Below are 27333 nucleotides of genomic sequence, written 5' to 3' on the forward strand. Positions count from 1 at the left end.
GGATTGAAAGAAGGCAGGGCTTAAATGAGCTATGTAATGTTTGACTGAAAACGATTGTGTAGATTATAAGTGATGTATAATGTTTGCAACTGGGAATGTGTCACTGGTTTGTGATGTAAAATGATTGCAACTAGGATTGCGTTGGTCTAGTTTGTTTTCATTCATATAAATGTATGACTGGTTATGTTGTAAGTGATGGTTTAATAAAGATGTTTCTTGTTTAAAAAAATGTGCAGGAATTGAATAATTTATGAAATGTTGCTTAGGTTATATGGTATATAGAAAATATATGTGAAACATGATGCTTGTTAATTTTAACTTATTAATACAGTTTGTTTACTTTTATGTAAATGTAAATGTGCCTATGTCACAAGCACAAATCAATAAAGGTGCTTAGTGTGCCTAGTCTTTTATAACACTGTCTGATTGGAGAGGTTGGTCACCTATATATTTTGTTGTCCTAAAAGAACTATGCTACATTTTTCACTCGCATGTATGAGCAGACTGAAAAATACAATTTTTATTTAAGTTAAGCAAAACTAAGCAATGCTTACTCTGACAAACTTCTCAGCAAAAGCTGCTCTGTAAATTACTTTGATTTCTTGAATTATAATTGTTTCTTGCCTTTGGGTCATATTTTATTGCATTTTTGATTTATCTTAAATTTGTTGTTTTACTTTTAATTGTTTTTAATTGGATTTTTTAAAAGAACATTTCTAGTTAAGTCCAGTTAGCCAACATTTGTGTTGCATTCTTTGACTGCAAAAGGACCATCTCTAGCTGAATTATTGGAAGTGCTGAGAAGTAATATTTTTATTTAAAGAAAACAGAACAGGACCAGGTTGGAGGGTACATGTAAACAAACAGCACAGTACAGTAAGTTAAACAGTGTGGTGACTGGTGACGCAGAGGGGAAATTCAGAAACACACAAAGTACAGTTGTATTAGCAGGAGCATTTATATTACCTTGTCGAAATTTTACTGCATCGAAGCAATAAATGTCAAACACGATTGATGCAGCAAAATATCAAACGAGTATAAAAAACAAAAAAGAACAAACAAAAAAACTAAAGAGCTTAGGCAGGGGAGCAAGCCACCCTGCACACCCCCCCCTACTTAAATATACCAACTCCTAGACCGCACTACATTGAGGTAAATGGAAATCTCCCCCTACGGAGATTTCCGTTTACCTGGCTGATATTCTTCACTTTCGATATTGTCATGCCAACAATATCAGATTCGATATTGTCAGCTTGCGACAATACAATATAGACCCTTAGCAGGACAATAGTACATTATACATGGCGTGTAAATGTCCACATAATGGTTACCTAATCGTTAATATGCTAGTAAGAGCCATCATGTATGTAGATAGTGAAATAATGTGTGGCAGCAAGATTCAGAAATGTATAAAACGCATAATAGTTACTGAGATCAGCTATTCTGAGCACCATCATTTTCAGTATATATATATATATATATATATATATATATATATATATATATATATATATATATATATATATACATATATATATGTATCACTTGCACTGATATGCTAGGAGAAGCATCTGCATTAGCTGTTCAGCATACTTTAGTGGTCATCTTGGGAGCCACTGTCACTGATGTTGCATGTCATCACCCTTTACATTGCTGAAGCATCTGTCAGAGGCTAATATGCCCTCACTTCCCCAACTGAGACACAGTCGACTGCTATTAGGTGGACAGAGACAACACTCAGACTGCTGAATGTCTGCTTGTGTTGCCAGGATACATCTTGTGGAACACTGCTCCCCTGGTTACTAAGGGTTTACACATCTTTTGTAAAGGTATGACATAATGGTTTAGATAATGGGCTAAATGTACATTGTCACCCTGCTAAAGAAAGCACGTTCTCCAACAGGGTGTTAATGTACAGATATTGCTGGGTAAAAAAAAATAGTTTGTTGATTCATAACAATGTATTAAGCTGCTGTGAAGCAAAGACTGGAAAAAAAAAAACAAATGGTTGTCATTTTTAAGCTCACTAAATAACAAAACAAAACAAAAAAAGAGGACTAATGAAAAAACACCCTCAACTAGCAAAAGTAACCTGGACAGCAGTTACAAGGACTTGTTTTACTTACTGTTCCTTAAGCGTGGTTTAAAAAAGCCACATTTAGAGATGGTTAAAAATAAAGAAAATATAAAGCAATTGTGAAAGAGAAAGCAAGAAAGAATGTGTGTGTGTGTGTGTGTGTGTGTGTGTGTGTGTGTGTGTGTGTGTGTGTGTGTGTGTGTGTGTGTGTGTGTGTGTGTGTCTATACATTGTTTCTGTAAAAGACAGATGCAACCATGGGACTTCCAGTAACATTTAGAAACTACACAGTTACATTTGTGGGCTAACTGTAAACTGAAGAGGGTTGCTGGATGGACCAAGCTTACTGGAAACTGCTTTGTGTTTATCATCCTATTAAGTACATGATGTGTTTGTTATTCTGGTGTTAAATATTTATATTATGACCTTGTATAGTGTCTTTGGTGATACCACAACACATCAAAATACAATGTGTGTGCGTTAGAGAAACTAAGCAGACGGGAGAAGGCATACCTCAACTTCTTTGCCCAAGAACTCAGATTCGAAATACAGCAAGAGGTTTTCATCAAAAAGCTTTATCTGAACAATAAATATGAAATTATAATGTTTAGCTTTACTGACTGACTCTAATCCTAAGCAATTTACCACAAAATAAAACTTCTTGAGAGTGAGGCAAGAATATGAGGCAAATCAGGGACATCTAGGAGGTTGCAATGCCCTGCACTGTATACATTTTATTTTTGCTTTTAATATTCATTTGACCATAATAACATTTAAAGTGTATTCAGTCAACAAAGCGGCTAGAATTGCTGGACGTGCGTGTGTGTGTGTGTGTGTGTGTGTGTGTGTGTGTGTGTGTGTGTGTGTGTGTGTGTGTGTGTGTGCGAGAGTGCCTGTGTGTGTGTTCAGACACTAAATACCTAAATTCTGGATGTAAAATACTTCCTCCAACAACTGCAGATGTTACATCAACTTTGAAACATTAGATGGAAGAATTATTTTGCATTATCTCGGTGTTATAGAATAAATGACAATCTTTCCATGTGTGTAGAAGCATTCCACCAATGTTATTTTTCCAGCAATACCCACCCTGTCAGGTATTATTGACTACTTATAAAAGAAATGTTATCTGAAAACTTCATCAGATGCCTTAACTGGTTATACGGTTTGACTTCAAACAATATAATTTTAAATTCTAATTCAATGGAGATAAATTAATCTGGCCCAGAAGTGAAAGTCTCATTTTATGTAGGGTAAGGTCTCCACACCATCCATGTAAGGACATTTTTCCCATGTACCCCTTATTTAATAGAATCAACTTTGAGGTTGCTGTATGTTAGAGAAATGGGAATTGCTCCTCATTTTATAAGACCCAATGTGAGTGTTTTTGCACACAGCACAAAAATGCACTTGCTGCATTATCTGTGAGTGTATAGTACCCTCCTTAACATCATGTTTGTTGTGATATTCCACCAATTTTCAGACAAATTTGAATTTTTTTCCCTTGCTGCCAGGAAATTTGATCTGGAAGAAGGGCTGTGGTAGAAAAAAGGAATGCAAAATGTTCCAATTCAATAATAATAAAAATAAGTTTAATCAATACACCCAGGTAGATGACAATTTTGTTAACTGTGTTTTTCATTAATACAGAGGCATAACAGCTACAACACACTGTGGCAGAGTCTTTCTGGACCATTCTGTACTCTTATAATCAGAAAAAGGTTTTGGAAAAATAATTACAGTTTTACAAAATGGTGTCCTGCAACATTTTTCCAGGTTATATGAGTAAGCGATATGAGTGACATGCCATTTAGAATGAATTTCACCTTTAAGGCATGGCATACCAGACAAATTTCTCATAGTACAAAAAAATATATATTACTAAGGGAGATACAGGGTGGGGGTACCCCCAGACAGTGAACAGTACACTATATCAACAGGTATAGTGAAGGTACCCTAGATGTTCAACACTACATTTCATTGATCAGAATGGTAATGATAAAGGAAAACATGCATTATTTCCACTACAGGGAAAGGAGATTCTTGCCACAAGCACAAAAGCATGTACTTTAACAAAGGATGGTAACAACAGAAATCAACTACTGTAACAATTACTTTATAAGCTAGGTGGTGGGGGCACCCCTAGACAACAAGCATTACATTATCAATAACTCAAGAAACCAGTTCGTCAGTCAGTGTTTATAAAAAGACAAAACTTTAATATAAATAAAAGCAAACAAAAGATAAGCTTTGGTACCTACACAGGGTACTTCATCAGATCTAAAAATAATTGAACCAGCATTAGATTAAATACTAACGTTTTAATCCACGTGACTTGAGCACAGGCCTAACTGGTATAAATTAATTTAACACTTTCCCCAATTTCAACACATTCAGTACGTGTTCTAGTATATATATCATATATATCTAATACAATATGACTGATTAACAGCTTTATGCACCCTCATACTTTGCATATTTTCCATACTACTGTTTATGCTAACTGTGCCAAAAGTGACTGAGTATATCTGGCAATATGTGACATTTGTCAATCATTTTATGTTGGTAAGACAAATCACTGTCTTAGAGACCATATTAGAGAACACTTATATTATATTAACAAATGCAATAACAAAAATGCATTATCTAAACATGTTATATATGCAGGAAGTGAGCAGTTTTAATTTTATATTTATGAAGCTATGCAAGACTAACTTAAGAGGTGGTGATATTAGAACAAGTAATGAGTGTTTTGAAATTAAGTGGATGCCAATATTGCAAGCAACTAAAAGGGTTAAATGAATTTATACCAATTAGGCCTGTGCTGAAGAAAAGTGGATTAAAACACTAGTATTCAAATTAATGCTGTTTCAATTATTTTTAGATCTGATGAAGTACCCTGTGTAGGTACCAAAGCACTTATCTTTTGTTTGTTTTTATTTATATTAAAGTTTTGTCTTTTCATATACACTGACTGCCTGACTGGCTTCTTGTTTTATTGATATTTTATTTCATTTACCGGTTTTTGCTCCCCTTTTTGTGATTTTAAGCATTAGATTATATGGGATGGGAGATGCTAGACACATTGCATTATGCTATATTACTTGGGATTTCTGTTGTAAAATACTATTCAAGTACCGTCTAGGTATATGTTCCAGTAAGTGGCCCCATTTAGAATGCGTAGCAGATCTAGTGTAATGCAAACAGAAACAACAGTTAATGTATTCACTGATGTGCCCATACCATATCAACATCACATAGTACAAACTACATCATGGATGAAAATATTGTAATAAATTTCAGCCTGCATCTCACAGTGTAAACCAAGGGCATGGCATACTTACTGGTCCTTTTAAGTAAGATGTTGAATAAGTGACGTGAAATACAAAAGACTGAAAGCAACAACCTTCTTGCATCTATTACTCATGCTTACATAAAACATTCATAGTGCTTTGTAGGTTCAAACTTATGGCCTACGGAAGGTTTAGAAGTTTGACTGCTATTTTCTCATAGTGGAGTTCTCTGTCACACTCATGGTTATCAGTGTTGTTTATGAATATTTAAGGTGTGATGTGCAGTGTATTAGTAGTCACTGGGTAATGAATTTGTCCCATTTTCTCTTGTTAAGCAGTCAGTTACTGACTCTTGTATTAGCTCTACTCATTGTACCTTCTAGGTAACATTATTTTTCAAACAGAGCTGAATTGCACTTGACATTATGTTGTTGTAGTGTCTTTCGGCTTTTCCCGGTTAGGGGTCGCCACAGCAGAACTCCTGTCCGCTAATGATTGGCAGTTGATTTTTATGTACCGAGTTGCCAACCCTGATGCACAGCCTTCAACGAAGGTACAGCCATTCACGTATATTTCCACACAGAAGACGCTCTAGCTGAGAATCGAACCAGACAGCGTCTCACTGTGAGGCGACAATGCACTTGACATTATATAATATGCACAAGTCTCCATTAAGTAGTCTGTATTAAAATAAAAGAAAAAAATAGTTCTTGTAGTATACAATACTAGTCCATGTTTCTCACTCTGTTCTTCATTTGCTAAGAATCACTGAACTCTCTCAAGCTAAGTTGGGTGGCTAGCTTTAGGCCGCATAATGTACAATTACATTTTAAAGCTACTCCAATTAAAGGATGCAAAAATCAAATGACTTTCGATGACCTATTGGTTATGACTTTGAATATGGGATATGCTAGAGAGTAAAACTTTTCTGAATTTGATTGCAACATACTGATCAAAACTTAATGTATTATCTACAATAATATTTTGGTATTTTGCTTCATTGTCTAGTTCAGGGTCTCTACTGGTTTTGTAACAACTATTTGTGGGTACAGTTGCATTGGTCAACTACACCAAGTTGTTGAAGGGTATGTCAACTATCCCAACTCGCAAAATTAAATTCACACACTGATTTATGCTACAGCTGATCACACTTTGGTTAAAGACATCACTGCAGTGTAAATTACCCTATGGATGTACCTGCACAATAGTAAACAGTTTGCAGTCAGAAGAATAGTTTACAAACCACATGCTACACCTCAGTAGACAAATAGTTTGCTATTTTTTGTTTGTTTTTGTTAGAAGGAATTGACTGTAATATATGACCAGATATGTGGAACAGTAATTAATCAACTTCTTTAGTTCTGAATCTCAGTTTAGGTTTAGAAGCAGTATTTCTATTATTAATTGTTTATGTTGTGGCATCTGAAGATAACACACACACACACACACACACACACACACATATATATATATATATATATATATATATATATATATATAGGTTTATTATTGAAATTTCGAATCAGCTTCGGTCAACCATTTAAAATGTCTACCCAAAATGCTGAATTCAAAATTCTGAAAATTAAACCAAAGTGAAGATGAATACACTGACCACCATGGTTCAATGTATTCAACATAGCAAGAGGTGACATCATTCACCTCCTGCTATGCACATTAATGTGCCGTTGTTCTCTATAGTCAAAGGTATGTTCATTCTACTATTTTGCAGGGGGGGGCTGCACCCCACTCCCCTCCTGCACATTAAATATACCAACTCTGAGATCACACTACAGTGAGGAAATGGACTAATTCCCTGTTCTTCACTGAAGCACGACCTCCCTGCACAATGTTGAACCCAAATTATCGACCTACACTACTCATGCGCTGCAGTGTAGTCAATCAATTTTGGGTCGACATTCTGCTAACTTGGAAACTGCAAGTCAACCGATGCAGTTTCCAAGTTTTGATAGTAAACCTAAATATATACATACATATGCATATGTGAAATCTATATAGATTGTATAGAGAAAAACACATACATATACACATACCTATCCTTCACCTTTAATATAGCATTTAATATACAAGTTATGAACCTACCATAATGCCAGATCTTCATTATCCCACTCTGCCCACTTCAACTGTTGAGAAATTCACTCTCATGACTGATCTCAGTCGACAACTTCTTCAACTACTTTCACTCTAGAACTCAAGCTCCTTAAATCTTCTATAATGTGCCCATTTCTTCTCAGGCCTTCAAAATCAAGTTTGCCCCTTGAATGATCATATGCTGGTGATGGGAAAACAAGAACATTAAATGGAGTGTAGGCTACAGACTTAGGTCTACCATATCTGTCCAGAAAGCCAGGAAGTGAGAATTTGAGGAGGGATGGTAGGCAGGGTGTCAAGCTGGATGGAAAAGGACATTGAAGATCCAATATTATCTTAAGTACTTAGCTTCCACATCTTATGTTATCCCATCCATCCATCTTGACTGCTGAGATAGAATCTCCAGCTACTTCAGTTTCTTGGTGATATCATGGCAGGATACCATTCTTATTTTATTTTATTTTTGCTCCCCCTTCCTGCAGCTGGCCATCAGGTACCACCAGCTCTTCTCCTCATTCGCCAGGTCTACCAGACCCTAGCTCAATCTGACCTACATCCAGAATAGGAGAGGACATTGAGGATGCTAGTGCACCATCATACAACTGCTGGGAATCTGCTCTAACCCTCTTTCACCCTTGATCTGCAATTGCCACCTCCCAACCAAGTAGTATAATACTTGAAGCATAGACCTTATCTGGCTCTTAATGCTGCTATTGCAGCAAGTCTAGGCAATCTCCCTAACCCTACAATAAGGATGCTGGTATCAGCAGTTTATTCCCATCCTCACCTCATCCAGTCCCTCTATCACCCTTACTGTTAGTTGAATCATGGTCATTTGGAGTCGAGTAAAGGCTTTATCCCACTTTGCAGCAGTGATGGATTTATGACAGGATACCCTTAAGGATGGCGGAATCAAAGAAAGATCAGAATCTAGATATCATGGTCAGCTTGCAGTGCTTGATAAAGGTCTGCATTGTTCACCATACTGTTGCAGCACAAATGTCATCAACTAAGGAATTTATGAAGAAGCAAGTTGCTATGGATCTTGTAGACATTGCCTTAGGTTTTGACAGTGGAGTTTTGTTGATGGAATAAATGCATGGAATGGAACTAAAGCCATCTTGACAGACAAATCATGGAAACCCTGGAATCCAGCTTGGTGGAGGAAAGGGAGACAATAGTTGGTGTTCCTTGATGAGGTCCTTAGTACAGTGTAGGTAAAAGTCTATAGGAATGATGCAGAAACTTAGGGAACCAAGCAGTGAGGTCCCATCATAAAACAAATGTATTAAAGTTGTCAGCAAAGTCACAGAGACACAGCCAGGCATGTTGTTGCACAGTAATTTGAATGACTGTTCCCTCCACTGCATTGTGGAGCAGCCTCATGGACAGGCTGGTAGTGGACAATGGCAGCCACCTATGACTCAATTTGCTTCCGGGCATCTAGGAACAGTACAATGCAGACTTTACAGACAAGATCAAATATAGACAAATGAAGAATATAAAAAAATATGAATACTATTGCCAGTTATAGGGAGGCAATAAGAAGGATTAGGCATTTATCTAATCTGAGAATGAAGCAGTAGACAGCAATAAGATTTTTTTAAATATAAAGTTGTAAACCAGAAGACAAACTGCTAGTAAATGAAAAATCCTGACTAAATATAAGTAAATAAAAGAATAAATAGACTTTTCTGGCAATTTTACGGAGAGTGCTGGAGACCATATCTGTCACAGAAGGTGACAAATGAGACCTGAAAGGCAATGAGGGCCTATGTGCACCCAACAGGAGAAGAGAGGAGCTTGAGTGCTGGAGTGAACAAAAGCAGCTGAAGAAATTGTCAGCTCAGATCCAGCACAAGGGCAGATTACTTACCAGTCAAGGTGACTGAAAGTGCTAAGCAAGATCTGATGCTACAGAATCCCATGATACTAAGACAGAAAAAGGTATTTCCCTATCTTGGTAAAAATGACAAAAGCTCTTCTTTAAGGAGAGTTGGTTAAAACTAAGGGTGAATACAGAAAATGTCTATACTCAGAAAATGCTAGTGAAGGGAACATTTCAAGGCAAGTTTTTTTTTCATTCATGTACATATTGCATTAAAACATTTAACTTCTGAGCAAGTGGGTTACGCAAGCACTTGCAGATTTATTTTTAGCAGAAAAAGATTTAGAAGGTGAACTGCTATAATAAAACAACATTTTTACCTACATGGTTTAGTAATGAATGTTTCAGAGTCTAAATGGTTAACGAGTTAAATTGTATTTAGATGACTGTAAATTTGGTACCATCATAAACTCCGTAGAAGAGTCCAAAACAAATAGCTGGTGTCAAATCCATGGATTAAAACTAAATAACAAGAAGTCTATAACCATATCATTCATCAAGCAAGACTAGTCTTGCAACTATCACACTGACAACACACCCCTGAAAACTGAGCCCATAGTTAGGGATTTGGGAACCTATGTCAACAATGAACTTTCCTTTCCATGAATCCACTGTTGTAAGGAAGTTCTTTTTCATTGCACAGCTTATATCTAAAGGTATTGTGTCCAGATCCAGGGATGTAATAGATCCACTGTAATCAGCCCTCATTACCATGGAGTATAATGCCTGTTTCAGTACTTATGTGTCCAAACACTTGTAACAACTGAAATGACCAAAACACTTTCTCATAAAAAATAATCAAAGGATTAAATCATAAAAACTATGCAGATTATCTCGAAGGTTTGTTCCTTTTCTTAGTATCCTACTGGCTACTGAGAGGTGAGTGACCTTTGCCTCACTTATAGTTCTTCACCAGACTCTATTCCATCAAACCTATTACACATTGGTAGGTCCAATGGTATTGTAAACACCCACTCAAGAGATCGCAATCTCTTTTGTACAATAACTAGAACATGTTAGAGGGATAATTATGTGTCACAAAGAATACCAATTCTATGGAATCATCTTCAACTCCACATAAAATGAGAAACATCTCCTCTATTCAAACGTAATTTGAACAAATGGATGGGTAACCACAAATTCATCCCTAGTTTCAGCACCTCTGTCCCTCATAGATAGGGGAAACATGTAAATGTCTGAATATATCCTTGTTTGGCCCATCTGTAGGTTAAACTACCATGGGAATGTAAGGGTAGGCTTCTTAAGATCCTCACAAATCAATATTCGGTAAGTACCTATGAACCTATGAAGTGAATAAAGAGAGTAGCTGGAAAGTACAGAAAGCAAACTGCAGAATAAAGAAATCATGGGCTGGTTTTGTGACATTTTACCCTATTAATCTCAAAAGTGGGAAGTGGATTGTCTAAAAGGATATTTCCAAGAAGTTACAATGGAACTAAAGTTCTTTTTTCCTTGGTTGTGAGACTTGCTGCCCAGACTCCCTACTGAAGATTACCCCCTCTACCTGCCTTTATTAAAACCAACTCGAAGGTCACTGCATCTTGATGATAAGAATGAAGCTTTACAGTATTATCAAAATACATATATAACTAACCAAATGAAAATGCACTTCATGTTGTTAGTGTTTATCCAACCACACAATTAAAAAATACACAGAAATTTGATGTTTTTTTTGCTTTAAAATAAATTTATTGTATGATATACTTTTTCTCTTATCCTAAGGTTAACTACAGTTCAGTACTGACTGACTTCATATACTTTGTAAGTATACAAGACCAGGACAAAAATATTCATATATTCATTACATCCATGTTTAAAAATGTTTCTGAAATCCTGATTAATTTCAAAACGTATACCTTATGAATAAATGTAAAATATTGAGTTAAAATACTCTTAAGAAATTCCAGGACTTTGAATTATGCATTAAGCTTCTTATATCCTGCTTCTGATAAGATATCTAGGGATGCATTTATGTTAAAGACTGGATGGTAAAGGCATATAGTTTATTATAGTCCATGCCAGAGGGGTGTTACTAAGGAAATTAAAAGAGTGTCACCTTGTTTCTCTAAGTGACTCATAGGCCCAGGCCATAATTGTATGTGCTTCCTACACTATATGTATTATTATAAAATATATACTATACTGACAATGCCTTAACTTAGATACAAATACTACGTAGTATCACAAATATTCTTCTTCATGTATGAGGCATATCACTATCTGCTGGTCCAGGAATGGGCTTCAGATGTAAGTAAAGTAAGACATTATGGCATTAAATACTTTCAATTTGTATTATACGTTTCATGGATTGTCATACTGTATGGACCTTTTCTCCCTGGGCCTCCGCTGAAAATGGGCAACCCTGCCCAGTCGGCAAAATTTTCAGAAAAGGGTAAAGTGGGTTGGGGGTTGACATAATAGTCAAGGTGTTTACCTCACAGACAAGAGACACAGTGTTTGATTCTCACTAAGGGAAATTGGCTAGTTTTAAAATGGTCCACATGGGCAGCTAGCTTAGTACTTGCATATAAACCTATAATAGTTTTATTTATGCAAAGTTTATATATATTATGCTTTACAGGTGTATCCAGCCATATTACTAGAAAGGTCAAGAATATAAAATAAAATAAAATGTATCTGGTTTCAGACCCCTTCAGTTACAATTTACAAGTCATATGTCCATTTTGCATAAAATCACACACATTCACGGGGTGCACATTACTGCTGGCTCTTTAAAACATGGAATGAAATAATAAATATTTCATAATAGATTCATAGATTGTTACTAAGCTAATGACATGGGGGCATTTATAAGCCTAGCCAAGTTTTCCAAAAAAAATAATGATTTCCTGTACTAAATAGTACACTGAGGACCAGGCATTTATAAGTTACCTCTGTCCATAATGGACATGGGGTGCCAGGACCAGTGTAAATTTCCTGTTCCCCATGCAATGGTCTAGGCTGTGCTTAAACTGCGTAACAGATTTGCGGATTTTCCCATGGATGGGAAGCCTATTCCATAGGAGGGGAAGTCTTTGGGACAAATATCTGTCTCTCCAGCATGTTTTGTTTAAGGCACATAAATAATTCAAGTCCCCAGACCTTATATTTCTGGTACTCTTTAACTTACAAATATGTGTGAGATTCAAAAGTGTGGAGTTTGTGGATGCTTTGTAAGCCAGCATAGATCACCCCCCCTCAGCAACCTATAGGATAATGAGTAGAGGGAAAGGGCTTTAAGGCAGACTGGATAAGGCAAGTTTGTTACACCTTGCATTCTTTTTGTAAGGAACCTCTGAGGTTGCTCTAGTTGCTGCATATGTCTCATCAGGTACATACCAAAGGGAACATTGTACTGTATGATTGGTCTGATAAGGATGGAGTACAGTGGGATAATGACCTTTGTGAACCTAAATGCTATGCACAAAAGCTGTGCAACATAAAAGGATTTCCTCACCACTGTGGCCATGTGGCAGTCAAAGGTAAGGGTGTTGTCTATGTGCTTACCAGGATCCCTGATGATTGCCTCAACTCTTAGGGGCAATTTATCAACATGGGAATTAGCTAGGGTAGTTGACTTCCCAAAGGATAAATTATGCACTTCTTAGTATTGATTTTAAGACCATTGCTTTGGCACCACTTATTAGTCAGAGATGGACCTTCTTGAAGAATGCTAGTGTATGCAGGGGAGTTGATTATAACCCCCCAGCTTGCAATCATCCACAAACTTAGTCAGACATAAAACTTCAACACTCACTTCCAATTCAGAGAAATAGATGCCAAAAAGGAGCAGGCCCAGTACCGATCCCTGGGTGACTGGCCTTTTGGTGGAGGTAGCCTCATTTATTTTGACCTCCTGTGTCCTATCAATGAGTAAGTTGAATATCCAGAGAGAGATAAAGGGGTTTATACTTAAATTAGTGAGCTTGTATATAATGCCTGAGTGGGGTGTTGCATCAAAATCCTTGGCCTGGTCGAGGTAGGTTGTGTGTAGTCTTACCTTTATACAGTGCTTTGGTGACCCTCTCAAAAAGGTCCACCAAATTTAATAGGCATGACCTTAATCTAACAAAGTTGAATAGTGATGGGTGCAGCATTTGCAGGTTACCTATGTTCTTATTTATCATGTCCATGATGATTCTTTCCATGGCCTTACATATGAGGCTGGTAAGACTTATGGCCCTGTATTTACCCAGATAAGTGGTTGGACCCCCTTTGTGTAGGGGAATGACTGTAGTCATCTTCCATTCCTTGGGCAAAAAACCTGACTGAAGCCTCCAGCTGAAAAATGATTCAAGTGGACCAGACAGGTCATGTTTCATGCTAATTATTAAACAACCGAGGATGTTATCAGGGCTCACTAGTGTAGTGTTTTTGGTCTTGGAAAGTGCATTGATGACCTGTTCCCTAGTAATGGTTGGAGGGATTGTGGAATGCGGCATTTCCTTTGGACTACTGGGGGAAGTGGGAAGAGAAATTTGAGCTGAACCTGTAAGCCAAAAGGTTGGCAGTGACCCTCTGGTTCAGTGTGGGTGATGCCATTTACAATAGGTTCTGTGCATTGTTGTGTAGTTGACCTGAGGCTTCAGACATATCTGTATAAAGCTCTGTGGTTGTTCATTGCCTGAGAAGCTATTTTTCTTCAAATTTAGCCTTTGAAGTATTAATTAACCCTCTTAGCTGCCTGTTTAAGTGGTCGGAGTTTTTAGTATGTATGGCTGTGTTCCTCCTATGCTTGGCCAAGATTTATTTTTCTTTTATTGTATAACCGATTGATACTGTGGTTCCACCAGAGTGGCTTGCCTTTTGAGTTTTCCTTTTTCTTAATAAAAGTGGGCACAGCTCACTCTATACAGCTATCAATATGACTATACAGAGACTTTGTAAATAACTCAGCATATGCTATGGTGTTTACTGGGTTTGGGGGTACTTGGAATTTAGCCAAGTTGTTGCTTAGTAGAGAAAGAGGTTAGGCTTGAAATAGTTCAGAAAGGCTTTTGGTTTTGCTGCATTCCTGGATTTATTTTTTACTTCAAATAATACTGTCTCATGGTCAGATATGATGAGCAAAGACATTTGATGAGGAACATCAGCCCCCCCATGTTTATAAGTACAAAGTCAAGGATGTTTGTACCCCTGACAGGAGAAAGAACAACTGTTCCAGGATGTTGATATTAACAAAGTTTAGGAATTGCATTATAAGTGGTATAGGATTCCCAAACTATAGAGAAGTAGTTGAGATCCCCCATGAATATCATGTTGGGATGAAGGGTAATGGACTCTAGTACACTGAGATAGATAGTACGGGTTTCCTTGGACATGAAGGGGGACCTGCAGGTTGCAAGGATATGGTATGAGACCCATGCATATGTACAAAGTCCAGTGGATCATATGCTTTACCTAGTCTGAATGTGAGATTGGTTTTAATATTGAGTGAGACTCCTCTGCCTTTAGTTCCCTCCTGTGCAGTAACTTGTCTAAAGGTGTGAAAGGCATTATAACCTTGCACTGCTGGGGTACTGTCCGTGACTTTAAACCATGTCCAGAGAGAGGAAGGCTTGCAGGGAGTGGAGTTTCTTGTTAAGACTTCTAGCATTGAGCAGTACCACCTTCAGATATTCCTTTATAGGTTCAGTTAAGTCAGGTTTATCAGAAGAAAAAAACACTTAAAAATACATCACATGATACTGTGAAGGAAAACAAGTGAAGTGCTACAAACATTTTAAAGGAACTCAAGCACATTGGTTTTATTTCATTTTTAAGCTGAAGTACACTTCAGGCATAGCATTAGGAATTATCCCAAAACCAAACTATTATTTACTATATTGTTACTACAGTATAATAGAAGTTTCACTTGTCATCTGTAAATTTTGAACTGATAGTTATTTTGATTTTTCTGCTTATGTTTGTTCAGCTGTGCAGAATAATACCAAGTTATAAAAATATAAAGAGAAGCAAAGTTAGACATAGCTATTCAGCAAAGGCAAATTAATAAAATAAATGAACTAAAACTAATCTGTTGCTTGACTGCTTTGAGGTCTAGCAAATTAATGATGTAATGTACTTCATTACCTATGATTAGTGGTATACTCAGCATATCTGTTATAGTAACATACAGGGACAAGCCTTCAATCTTTTAAATAATTACCTTCCCTTAATCAAGCACATGATGCCCAGTATGTTTCAACTTTATATTTAAGCCATAATGTGTTTCTACTTTTTATTATATTTAAGCCATAATATCCATCTGGCAAGCATTCTCAAGAAATACTTTTTACAGTTAAAGCTTAATAGCACCTGTATGTATAAAAATTATGAATGGCAGTATTTAAAAATGAAGTCAAAATATCTCACATTAAGGTCAGTCTGGACACGCATGTTTTGGTAACTGCTTTAGGTTTTTATTCTGCTTTCTGTTTAGAGCTAGTTTAGAGACTGCCAAATGACACAATATGCAATGTGGAAGTTGTGGGAGTTGGACTCAGATATTCAAAGAGTACTCTGTTCATGGCTTGTTGCCCTAGCACTAGGCTACACAGCCACAAAAGCAACATCATGAAACACCTTGTAATACATGTATGAACCAAGGATACTTAGAAAACACAGATGATACCTTTAAATAAGATAGCTCTCAACTGAATCAGGGACAATTAGGGATACTTTTAACATCATCAGACATTGACAGACTGTGAATTAATATACATTTTCTGAAGTAAATGAAGTATACATCTCAAATTATAGTCATTACTTATTAGGTGTAATTCATCACCTTTTCTCCAAAAGTCACTAGTTTTAGGAGAGATTAAGATGGGCAGAGTTAAAATTTGACTTAAAATTAGGGACTTCCCTGAAAATCATTGGATTGCTCTTACTAAGACAATAGCTCTTTTATTGGCCAGACATGATTGAAAAAGCTCTGTAACACTATTGTATTAGAGTAAAATCAAATTAAAATCAAACAAGGCATGTAACAATTAAATATCACATAAAAGGTAAATATAACAACTGATTAAAAACAGGGCCATTAGAAGCACTCAGGAGTAAATAAAACAAGAACAAGAAAGTTAAAAACTTCTAGTAGTTGTAGTGTAACAAATCAGCCGAAGCAGCGTGACTTATAGAATGTGGGAGGAAGGCGGAGCATATGGAGAAAACATGCATGAACAAAGAAGAATGTGAAGACTCCACCTACACAGTACATGAAGAGTAGGCTTTTACCCCTGACCATGGTGCTGAAAACACCCAGCATTAACTCCTGGGCCAATATGGTACCTTTAGTAAACTTTTCTGGCATGACCAGTCTATTCTGAATTCATGTTGCCTTGGGTATTGCATTCTGCTGGTTACAAGGCATTCTATAATTCTTAAGCAGGGATTATATAATTTTCTATATAACAAAGCACACGTTGAAAAGTCAACAATTTATTGGTTATTTTGCTCTTCCCTCCTCTGAAATGGAATGGCAGCTGCCTCTTCCAGTCTTCAAAAACCTTATTTTATCTGTTTGTTTGCTTGCTTGTTTATTTATTTATTTATGCCAACTGAGTTGATCCCCCTAAGGCAGAGGCTCTTTTTCTTGGGCAGCTATAACAAAAAAGTTCCATAACAGAGCATACACTGAGTTTATGTAGCACTACACTTCAACACCTGCAATACACTGACAGCAACACCTAAAGTCAGTTTGCTAGACATATATTACTCAACCTATCACCTCCATAAGCCAGGTAATGTGTAATAATTAGATATGTTGAGAATTGCTTGACAAATTCTGAATCTTGCCTACTTTGAAATGTTGTGACTGTAGAAGTGTTGTTAGTGAATGCAGAATATCAAAGTTCTAGTTACAAAGGATTATAACTATTTATCAGACTGTCTCTTAGTATATCATCAGGGAATTAGCAGAGCAGAAGCCACTAGCTTTAAACTTTACAAAGGGGAGAGACAAGAGTACCATGTGTACTATCCAGCAAAATACAGCATGACCCCTTGTACATACCCCTATCAAAGAACCAAACAACACATTTATATCATCACAGTTATGCCTGTAGGCCTATGTTATCCCCATATAATGGCGCACAGTTAAAGTTATTCTGGTGGTCGATTGAATTTATCTTCCCATAATGCTTTACTGCAAAAGTAAATGCCTTGCCCTTCTGCCATAAGTTATTAAAAAGAGTTGCTCTCTGGAGGATAAAATTCCTGCAGCTCACCTTCTCCACCTAACTGTCTTGCTACTACAACAAACACACAACTCTTTTGAAAGTGGCTCTTCCAAAAATAATGCATTTCTATGATCATTCTTGTTTATTTTTGCTTTGCTGATACAGCAGGGCCAGAATGCTGACTGGATGGAAATGTGGTTATGGAAGCTAAGTACTGGTGTGTTAGTGCAGCTCTGTTAAAAATCAGCTTTTTCCTTGAGATTTACATCAGACCTCAGCAGCTTATAGAACTTAAAATTCTGGACTTCTCCCAAAGCAGTTCTACTGAACTATGTTTGGAGGCAGGGCTGGCATAATGATTAAGGTCTTTATCTCTCTGATACAAAGTACAGAGTTTGATTCTGACCTGTTGTTATTGGCTAGACTTGTAATAGTGTGTAGACTGATGGCCTACTATTCACCTACTAATCTATGTTGTGAGTACTAAGGCAAATTAAAGTATGATAATTCCCAGCACTGGAAACCAGCAGTGATACTCTTCCACTGTTACAATATCCTGCGGTCTTGCAAGAATAAATGCACCATTTGTGGGGTACACAGAAAATAAACTGAAATCAGATGATCAACTAGCCTGCCCGATCAGTTAGAAAGGAATATTTTCCACCCTTATATCCCTTTTCCTGTCCAAATCTAACACCTTTAATCCTCATCCCCCCTTTTTACTTTACTGCAAATATAGCGCATCATACATTAAAATAGCCTGAATATTTACTTCATATTACTGATTGAATTGAACTGTCTGGTGTTTTGCACTTACTGATTTAGCTAATGTTTCATTTGCTACTTCTTAGCTACAAAGCCTCTCATATTGTTTTGTAATTCTGTTTTTTTTTGTTTAATATGTGTATCCAGGAATAGACTAAAAATGGTAGAGGTGAATCACTGTTCAACACAGCTTAATAAGTTTTGAATAAATAAAATAAAATGTAAACAACTGCACAACTGCTGCATAATTACAACTATTTGATACTGTAACCAGCTTTTGTTTCTTCTTCCTAAGTATCATTAGCTTTATATGTTTTAGCAATATGGAATGAAGATGGGAAGATCCAGCTCACACATACTGTGTTTGTTTCATTTTTCATAACACTAATAAGCAGAAGACAGCATATTTTGTAAGTGTTATACACCAGTATATAACTTACCCTACAGTTGGATCCAATGCAATTCCACGAGGGTTACTAAGATTCTCTGTAATAAGTGTCACTCGATTATTTCCATTCAGGTCAACTAGGTCTATTCTGTCCACTGCAGTCTCTATCACATACAGTTTATTATTTATCCAGTCGACAGCTAAATTCTCAGGAGTGTCAAGTGATACATTTAACACTTCCTGAATATTCGAACCAGAAATATCGACTGAAAACACCTGAAAATAAAACAAAAAAGTCTTTAAAACTGAAAAAGAACATACTATAGCGCGTATAATGTATTATAATATTAACATACCAGTGGTAAACATTTTAGACACACACACACTGTGTGTGTGTCTATATATATATATATATATATATATATATGTATATCTATTTATATACATATATAATGTGTGTGTGTGTGTGTATGTATATGTATAGATAGATATACATATATATATATATATATATATATATATATATACACACACACACAAACACAGACACACACACATATATATATATATATATATATATATATATATATATATATATATATACACACATACACACACACACACACACACACACACACACACACACACACACACACACACACACACACACACACACACACACAGGAGAGTGTCTTATTTGGACATTAGTTACCTTCATGTCCTTTCCTCAGGAAGATATTATTATTAGCAAGTTTGTAACAGATAAATAAAATCAGACTGCAACTCATGTTACTCATTCATGTCTACAAATGGGTCCCCATCACATGGTCAACATTTCAGAATGTTGAAGATTATATGGCCAAGACCATATGATTGACATTCAAAATCTCGACCATGTTTGACCAGCATCTCCATACAGTGCAGAATGGAAAGATTTCCATCTTCCGCACTGTAGTGAAATCTCAGAGTTGATATATTTAAGTTCTGGGGGGGTGTGGGGGATGGAGCCCCCACAGGGATCTGGGGAGCAGAGGCCCCTGCCAGCAGCGTGAAGGTAAGTTTTTGTTGTTTTTTTTTTTTTTTTTTTATTATTTCATGGTTGACATTTCGAATGTCGATTATATGGTCTCGGCCATATGGTCTTCGACATTCTGAAATGTTGACCATGTGAAGTAGATCCCTAAAAACATGCTTTTTTGCTTAATTTACAACATGATGTTAACCATATTTGTCTGGTTTCAAACTGTTCCTAATGAGGTGCTGAGCAAAGTGTAGTTCCATGTTTTGGCTTGTATTACCATTTCAAAATAACTCAACCAGTTCATTTCATAAGTTAATAATATTCTGTTTCAAAGCCAAAAAGCTATTTACATTATACATTTAAATTTGAAATATTTTTGCCAGTCATATAAGATTTAAGATTATTCTTCAAAAACAATTTTGACAGAATCTCTCACTCCTTACTTTGCTGCCGTCATGCCTAATAGAAAACAAAAACTGGTCAAGTGGCAACATTTCCACCACAGAGACATTTCTGGTTGCCAAACAAATGGGGTTTGAACCCCAGCCACTGCCAATCAATGTAACACTATGAGAAGGACAGACGCTATGGTCCATGGATGTGCTCCACAGCTCATTAATAGGGTTTGTGGCCACTGAAGGAATGGTCTTTGAATCACACAACTGGCACCCAATAGATTAAGGTAGAAAACATGAACACAAACTGGATTCTCTAAACAATTCACCAAATACAACCTGGCCTGAACAGCATATGGAGAATATGCACTTATGCCTTGAGTATTGGCTTCTAAGATCCAAACCCAGACTGGGAATACAGACTGAATGCTTACCAAGAAAAGTTTATGTTCTACTGCGCCAGGCCTCCTCTTCAGCATTCTCTCCATAAACTTCAGTGTCTTTCAGTTCTCTTTACTCACGGAAGCTATCTTTCAAACAAACTCACACACACACACACACACACACGCACATGCACGCACATACACACACACACACACACACACACACACACACACACACACACACACACACACACACACACACACACACACACACACTTCCTAGGGAAGGCTGCAGAATTCTCCAATTATAATATTCTGGATGTTCCTTAAGGACCTGCATACAAAATCCAACTCTCTCTTTACTTCTTGAACTCCACCCCATTCCCACTTTATCAGCATCCCTTTCCACTTTGACATACAAATATCTGCTTATATTATGCATATGCGCCTTAAATGCAGCACCCCAAGATATTCCCTTCAAATCACGTACAGGATGCAGGTCCTTAAGGAAAATAACAATAATCACCACACAGAATATCATATTCATGAAGTAGCAGAAAGTATTCTAAGAGCTAAGCCAACATGGGGAATGGAGAAAAGAGATTTTACCAGTACGGATGACTGCAAATAGAAGTGTAAAAAGTAGACAAGAGGGGCCTGTAATTTACAGGAGAAAATAAAGGAACCAACGTTTTGGAAACAAATAACTAGACATGGAAATAAAGCCAAATGAGGCTAAGCAGAATTTTGTACTGCAGGTTACAGACTACTTTCCCTACTGGGGATTGATGACATAGTATAGGCAAACAGAAATAGACAAGGGATTATTAAATGAAAGACCAGCTCTGGTAGTGTTCAAAAATAGTAAGTACTAGAAAATGGCAATCAAAATTTAAACAAATTGTAGCGGAAACACTGAAACTTCATTTAGGGATGTCACTGTCCCCCTTTACTCAGCCCTCATTAGGCTAGTCATTGAGTTTAATGCCCCCTTTGGCATGTATCTGTCCAGACCCATGCAACAATTGATTGTTAAGAGGTGACTTGTGTCCAGCATACATGATATCCTCCAACCCAACACTGATGAATTTACTGCACATCAGAAAGTTAAATGGCATCAGAAATACTCTGTATAGAGAGCTAAACCTCTTCTGCAATATCTACAGAATGGTTTGGAGTGAACTGCTCTGGAATAGACTTCCAACCATCATAAAGTTGTCCTTGTCCATATTCAAACACAACTTGGTTCTATGAAAATTTACCCCAGAACTGCCCCCTGTACTACTAATGTACAGAGGCAGCTCTTAAATGCTTTAGCCACTCAAATTATCTATGTTATGATCCCAGTTATTCACATTAGGGCTAATATATAATTATCAACCATGGGATGGGTAAGGCTGATCACTAACCAAATGAGATAAGTTAATTTGAGCACAAAAGGGGGAAATTGGCTAAGATCATAGGAGATGACTAGGCTAGTGGCCCTGGGGACTTTACAACCCTAGAAAGACCTTAACCATTATGCCAACCTCATCCCCAAAGGTGAGATTCAAACACTGTACCTTGTATCTGTAAGATAAGTACCTTGACCACTATGCCAACCCCCAACCAAAATAAGTGGCTACTTCTAGATTAGAACCATGAACACCCTCATACAAGCTAATTTCCCTAGTCCTTTGAGCCACCCATTAAAATGACCAGCAAAGGCAGCTAGCCTAGTACTTACATATGAATTGATGAATATTATAAAAGAGATAAAAGAACTAGAAGTGGGATAATTACAAAATGAAAAGAGCAAATTACACAGTAATAAATGGAATTTGTGGGAACAATACATGCAGAATAATGTTCAGGAGTAGGAGTGAAATTTAAGGGAAGGCAGGAATTGAGCAATTTATATAATTCTGGACTGAATGAAAATTGTTAAAAAGAAATCATATATGTATACCACATGAAAATAAAGGATATGTTATTATAGGTTCATAGGTAGGTACTAAGCTATGTGCCAGAAGGCATTTATAAGCCTAGCCAGAATGTGTTGGCTTTCACCGCCCCCTTAGATTACTTCCCTGTGTTTCTGTCCAGCAGAGCCACTGAAGTGATCCCCGGGGTAAACTTTCTGTTTCCCATCCACTCATTAAGGTTTCTCTTGAAGAGTGTTAGTGAGGAGCTCTGCCTAATGTAGATTGGAATCTTGTTCCAAAGCATGAGAAGTCTCTGGGACAGGACTCTATCTCTCCAGCATGTCCTATTTATTGTTGTGAGGTTTAGATCCCTAGAGTGTGTGGCTCGAGGGGATATGGTTTTCTTTAGGTGGAGCATGACCATCAATTCTGGGTTGGACATGACCTTGTATGTCAGGCAAAGATCACCTCTGAGTAGGCGGTATGCAACAGAGTACAACTGGAGTTTCTTCAGTCGAGCTGTATAGAGCATCTGTTTGAGCCAGTGATCCTCTTGGTGAGGTACTTCTGTGGTCTTTCCAGCTGTTGCAGGTGTCTTGTAAGGTACATCCCAAATGGGGCATTGTACTCTATGATGGGTCTGATGAATGATGAGTAGAGGGGCACAATGACCTCTTTTGATCCGGATGCGAACCCTTTTATGATTAGGTGGGCCACATAGAAGGATTTTCTAACCACTTTGGCAATGTGATTATCAAAGAAGAGATCACTATCTACTTGGGTCCCCAGATCCCTTATTACATCTTTCGTATTTAGGGGACTACCACCTATGTGGTAGTTTGTGGGTACTTTGTTATTTCCAAAGGGGATGACTATGCATTTTTTGGCATTTAGCTTGAGGCCATGATTTTGACACCAAGTATCAGTCTCAGTGAGACCCTTTTGGAGGATGTCTGTGTCAGCTGGAGAGTCAATTATAGCCCCTAGTATGCAGTCGTCTGTGAACTTTGTCAGCCATAGTCCTCCTGTGCTTGCTTGTACCTCTGAGATGTGTATGCTGAACAGAAGGGGTCCTAGGAGTGAGACCTGAGGAATGCCACTTGTAACCAGTTTAGAGTCGGACCTGGCTCCTGCAATTCTCACCATGTGGGTTCTGTCCATGAGCCAGTTGGAAACCCATCTTGTGACATAGAGGTTTATGTTCAGGCTGGTGAGCTTGTCTATAATACCAGAATGGGGAATGGTGTCAAAGACCTTTACGAGGTCTAGGTAGGCTGTGTGTACCACCTTTCCCTCATCTGTAGCCTTGGTAACTGTCTCAAAGAAGTCCATTAGGTTTAGTAGGCATGATCTGCCCTTAAAGCCGAAATGGGTAGGGTCCAGTGTTTGGAGGTTCCCAATGTCTGGTTAATGAGTTCCATGATGATGTGCTCCATAGCCTTGTAGACCAAGCTAGTCAGGCTTATAGGGTGATTGTTCCCAGGGTCTGTTGTGGCTCCACCTTTGCGGAGCAAAATAACTGTTGCTGTATACCATTTTATGGGAACATAGCCTGTGGAGAGGCTGAGTTTGTAGGACACAGCCTGGGACACTGTCCAGTCCCATTGATGCTGTGTTTATGGCACAAAAGGGGGAAATTGGCTAGGATCATAGGAGATTACTAGGCTAGTAGCCCTGGGGACTTTAAAACCCTAGAAAGGTTTATGTTATTATGGTTTGTTTCCTTTTTTAATACTGCATATGTACTTATATTACTTTTTAAAATACTGTGCTTAATAAAGATATTTAAAAATACCATGACTGTGAAATTTTAAGACTTTAAAACTTTGTTGGTCTGTGTTGTTTTCTTGTGCATAACTCGCCAGATATCTGTCAGGAAATAAAACCCTGCTTTCTGGACACCTGCGTGAAAAGTCATGAAATGCTGAGATCTAGTTGAAGTTATTAGAGTGCACATGTCCACAAGTCAGCATGCTTTCTGGGTAAGAGAGCTGATAAACAAAAGTGCATAAATTTGATGGCAATGGATAACAGATAACAGTGTTTTCTTGGAATCTGGACTGAGGCTGAATGTTTTATACATCTTCTGGATCTCAGAACATAATTTTGTTGGATAACTCACAAAGGTCACATTTATGACTGGTTAAGTTGGACTGTTAATGCTCTTTTCATTAAAACCACCCTCATAGTACATTTTGTACAATCAATGGTATACAAAAAACTGTATCAGATGGTATCAACTTTGGGTCACTTGATGTTCAAGACTTTTTGTGGATTGGGGGAGTACCCACGTGTGTGTGTGTGTGTGTGTGTGTGTGTGTGTGTGTGTGTGTGTGTGTGTGTGTGTGTGTGTGTGTGTGACACAGTTACATTTGTGGGATAACTGTAAACTGAGGAGGGATGCTGGATGGCCCAAGCATCCTGAAAATTGCTTTGTGTTTATCATCCTATTAAGTACATAATGTGTTAGTTACTCTGGTGTTAAATATTTATATTATGACCTTGTGTAGTGTCTTTGATGATACCACAACACATCAAAATACAAATTCTTGCAGAACATGTTCATTGAGCAATTGTACTTAGTGGGCAATAGCTTTGTAACCCAATGCAGCTTGGCCAGACAGTTTTTCAGCCTTCCATATGGCAGCAGTTGCTGTCATGTGCTGTCATTTCTGTGATTATCTCTTGCCTAAGATGGTAGTGCAATTGTCTTGTGTTGTAATTTTCATCTATGATTTGGTTGCCAGCCTGAAATGTTTGGGCAATTTCATTGTTGTAAATCAAATAGGGGTCTATATTATATTAGCGAAAATCCTGTTAAACGAATACAAAAACACCGACACATATTGTGCGAACCGCAAATATGCCGAATGCACTAAACCGCGAAATTCAAAAAGTCGAATCCCATAGTCGACCAACTCCACCTCCCACTACATACTGCCTACCCAAACAAAATAAATAAACCAAATACATACACTAACCAAAACCCTACTTCTAACCCTAAAGTAAAGCACCAAAACCCTACTTCTAACCCTACACTAAACCTTACATACATTACTATCTATGCACTTACCTTAACCTGCACCCTAACCCTAAGGTCCGTAACTATCGCACACTTACCCTACAGAGATATACCAAAACAAAATAAATAATCCACATACATACATTTAACAAAACCCTAATTCTAACCCTACACTAAACCTTACATACATTACCTATCTATGCACTTACCTTAACCTGCACCCTAACCCTAAGGTCCGTAGCTATCGCACACTTACCTTACGGAGCTATACCGCAGATGGGCCAACCATGACACTTCGACATTTTGAATTTTGCGGTTTTGGACATTCAATGTTTCCGTGGTTCTTGCAATATGTATCGCTCTTTTCGTCTTCGCGTAAAAGTACTTTCTAGCATCTAAATGGAACCCATCAAATAGATGTGGTGTGGGGGTATTATTTTCCACTGAAATCCTCATAATTGTATTCACATTTTGCTTTATTGGCTGAAATGAAATTGCTGTTCTTGCAGTCACACCCAGGGTCGAAAAAAAGAGTGATTTATTTAATCTCTAATCTATGCCACCATGGTGCAGACTGATAATATAAAATGCCATTTTAATGTACACACTAGTATTTATTTCTTCCTTCCTTATTTAGTTTTTTTTTTTTTTTTACTGATATGCATGACTTCTTAAGTATATATTCATCATTGTGATCCTGGCTTACCTTCATGCCACATAACCAAGCTGTCCCAGCATGACCCATTTCCAAATGGGACCCCAACAGAATAAATTACCACCTTTTGCAGGTGTTACCATGTATGGAAAGAATCAAGGCCTGCAAGCCATTTATGCTTGCAAGTGATCAGGATGTAGGGGTGTTCAGCTATTTTATCAAGGGTGCAGGCACGTGTTAGAAAACTCAACAACATGCATGTTTACATGCAGGTCAAATGTTTTCGCCCTATTCACTTATATCCTTCATTACCTAAAGAGGCTGACAGTGAAGTCCCCCAGTCTCAGGTTAACACTTTAGTACATACCCTCACACCCTCCCTCAAGAACCACTAGTCGCTTGCAATGTTCAACTTCTGCTAACCTTTCAATACCCTGGGCCTACTCATTAAACCTGGGTTCACCATTTACAAAGCTAAATATCTTGACCATTTTCATCAAACTGACCTAAGTATTGACACTATCTGATTTACTAACTTGATATAGTAAGACAATGTATGGCTATAGTTAAACTGATATGTGGTGGCTACAGAGACTGCATATCTCTTGTGTTTCTTTTGGCACATAACCAGTGTTGCAGACTTTTCTACTAAGTTCCACTGTACAGTAAGCACATTTACTGTTATGAATTTCCAGCACTGAAGTATATGGCATTCTGTACTACAGAAGGCTACACAACTGTACTTGTAGGAGTTTCACTGTACTTGGGTTCCAGGTCAGCACAACACATTAGTGAGAATATGGGAGTTTACTACAGGCAAACTCTGCATTAGACAGATGAAAAACTATACGCAAAGTAATGATCTTCTGCTATAAAAGCACACAGGATTATTCTGGCAAATAGCACATAGGATTATGGCTATGAGCTTTTAACAAGCTGATTCCTATGGTTCAGCATTTTATTCCCTCAGCCTCCAATTGCTTACTTTTTGACTGTGAGCAAGTCACTTAACTAGACAGTGCTCTGGGGATGTTGGAAAACTCAACTAGGCCACTCAATAGTCTCCCTGACTACCTACCTAGAAAATGATTATAAGCCTCTGAACCAAATAAGTCCAGCTTTAACTAAAAGCAGCAAATTGTGCACTTTAGTAATTAAAGCATGCTGTCTCTAGCAGTGATGTGCTACCCCTAATCATGTAACTGCCCTCTAAGGCACTGCTGGCCAAAATGGTTTCCTGATGAAATTCT

At 37.5% G+C, this 27333-nt stretch overlaps 1 protein-coding gene across 1 annotated transcript in view; it reads right to left on the reverse strand.

Annotated features, from left to right (window-relative positions):
* The window catches only part of LRP2 (LDL receptor related protein 2), a 1335386-nt gene that overhangs the window by 1111239 nt on the left and 196814 nt on the right, over positions 1-27333 (reverse strand). The window contains exon 12 of the mRNA XM_044075346.1: positions 18756-18979. Within this exon, the coding sequence (XP_043931281.1) occupies positions 18756-18979 (224 nt within the window). The remainder of the gene's footprint in view (positions 1-18755; positions 18980-27333) is intronic.

Source organism: Protopterus annectens, chromosome 6.part1 (assembly GCF_019279795.1).
Source record: "Protopterus annectens isolate FY-2018-M chromosome 6.part1, PAN1.0, whole genome shotgun sequence".
NCBI classification, from domain to species: domain Eukaryota; kingdom Metazoa; phylum Chordata; order Ceratodontiformes; family Protopteridae; genus Protopterus; species Protopterus annectens.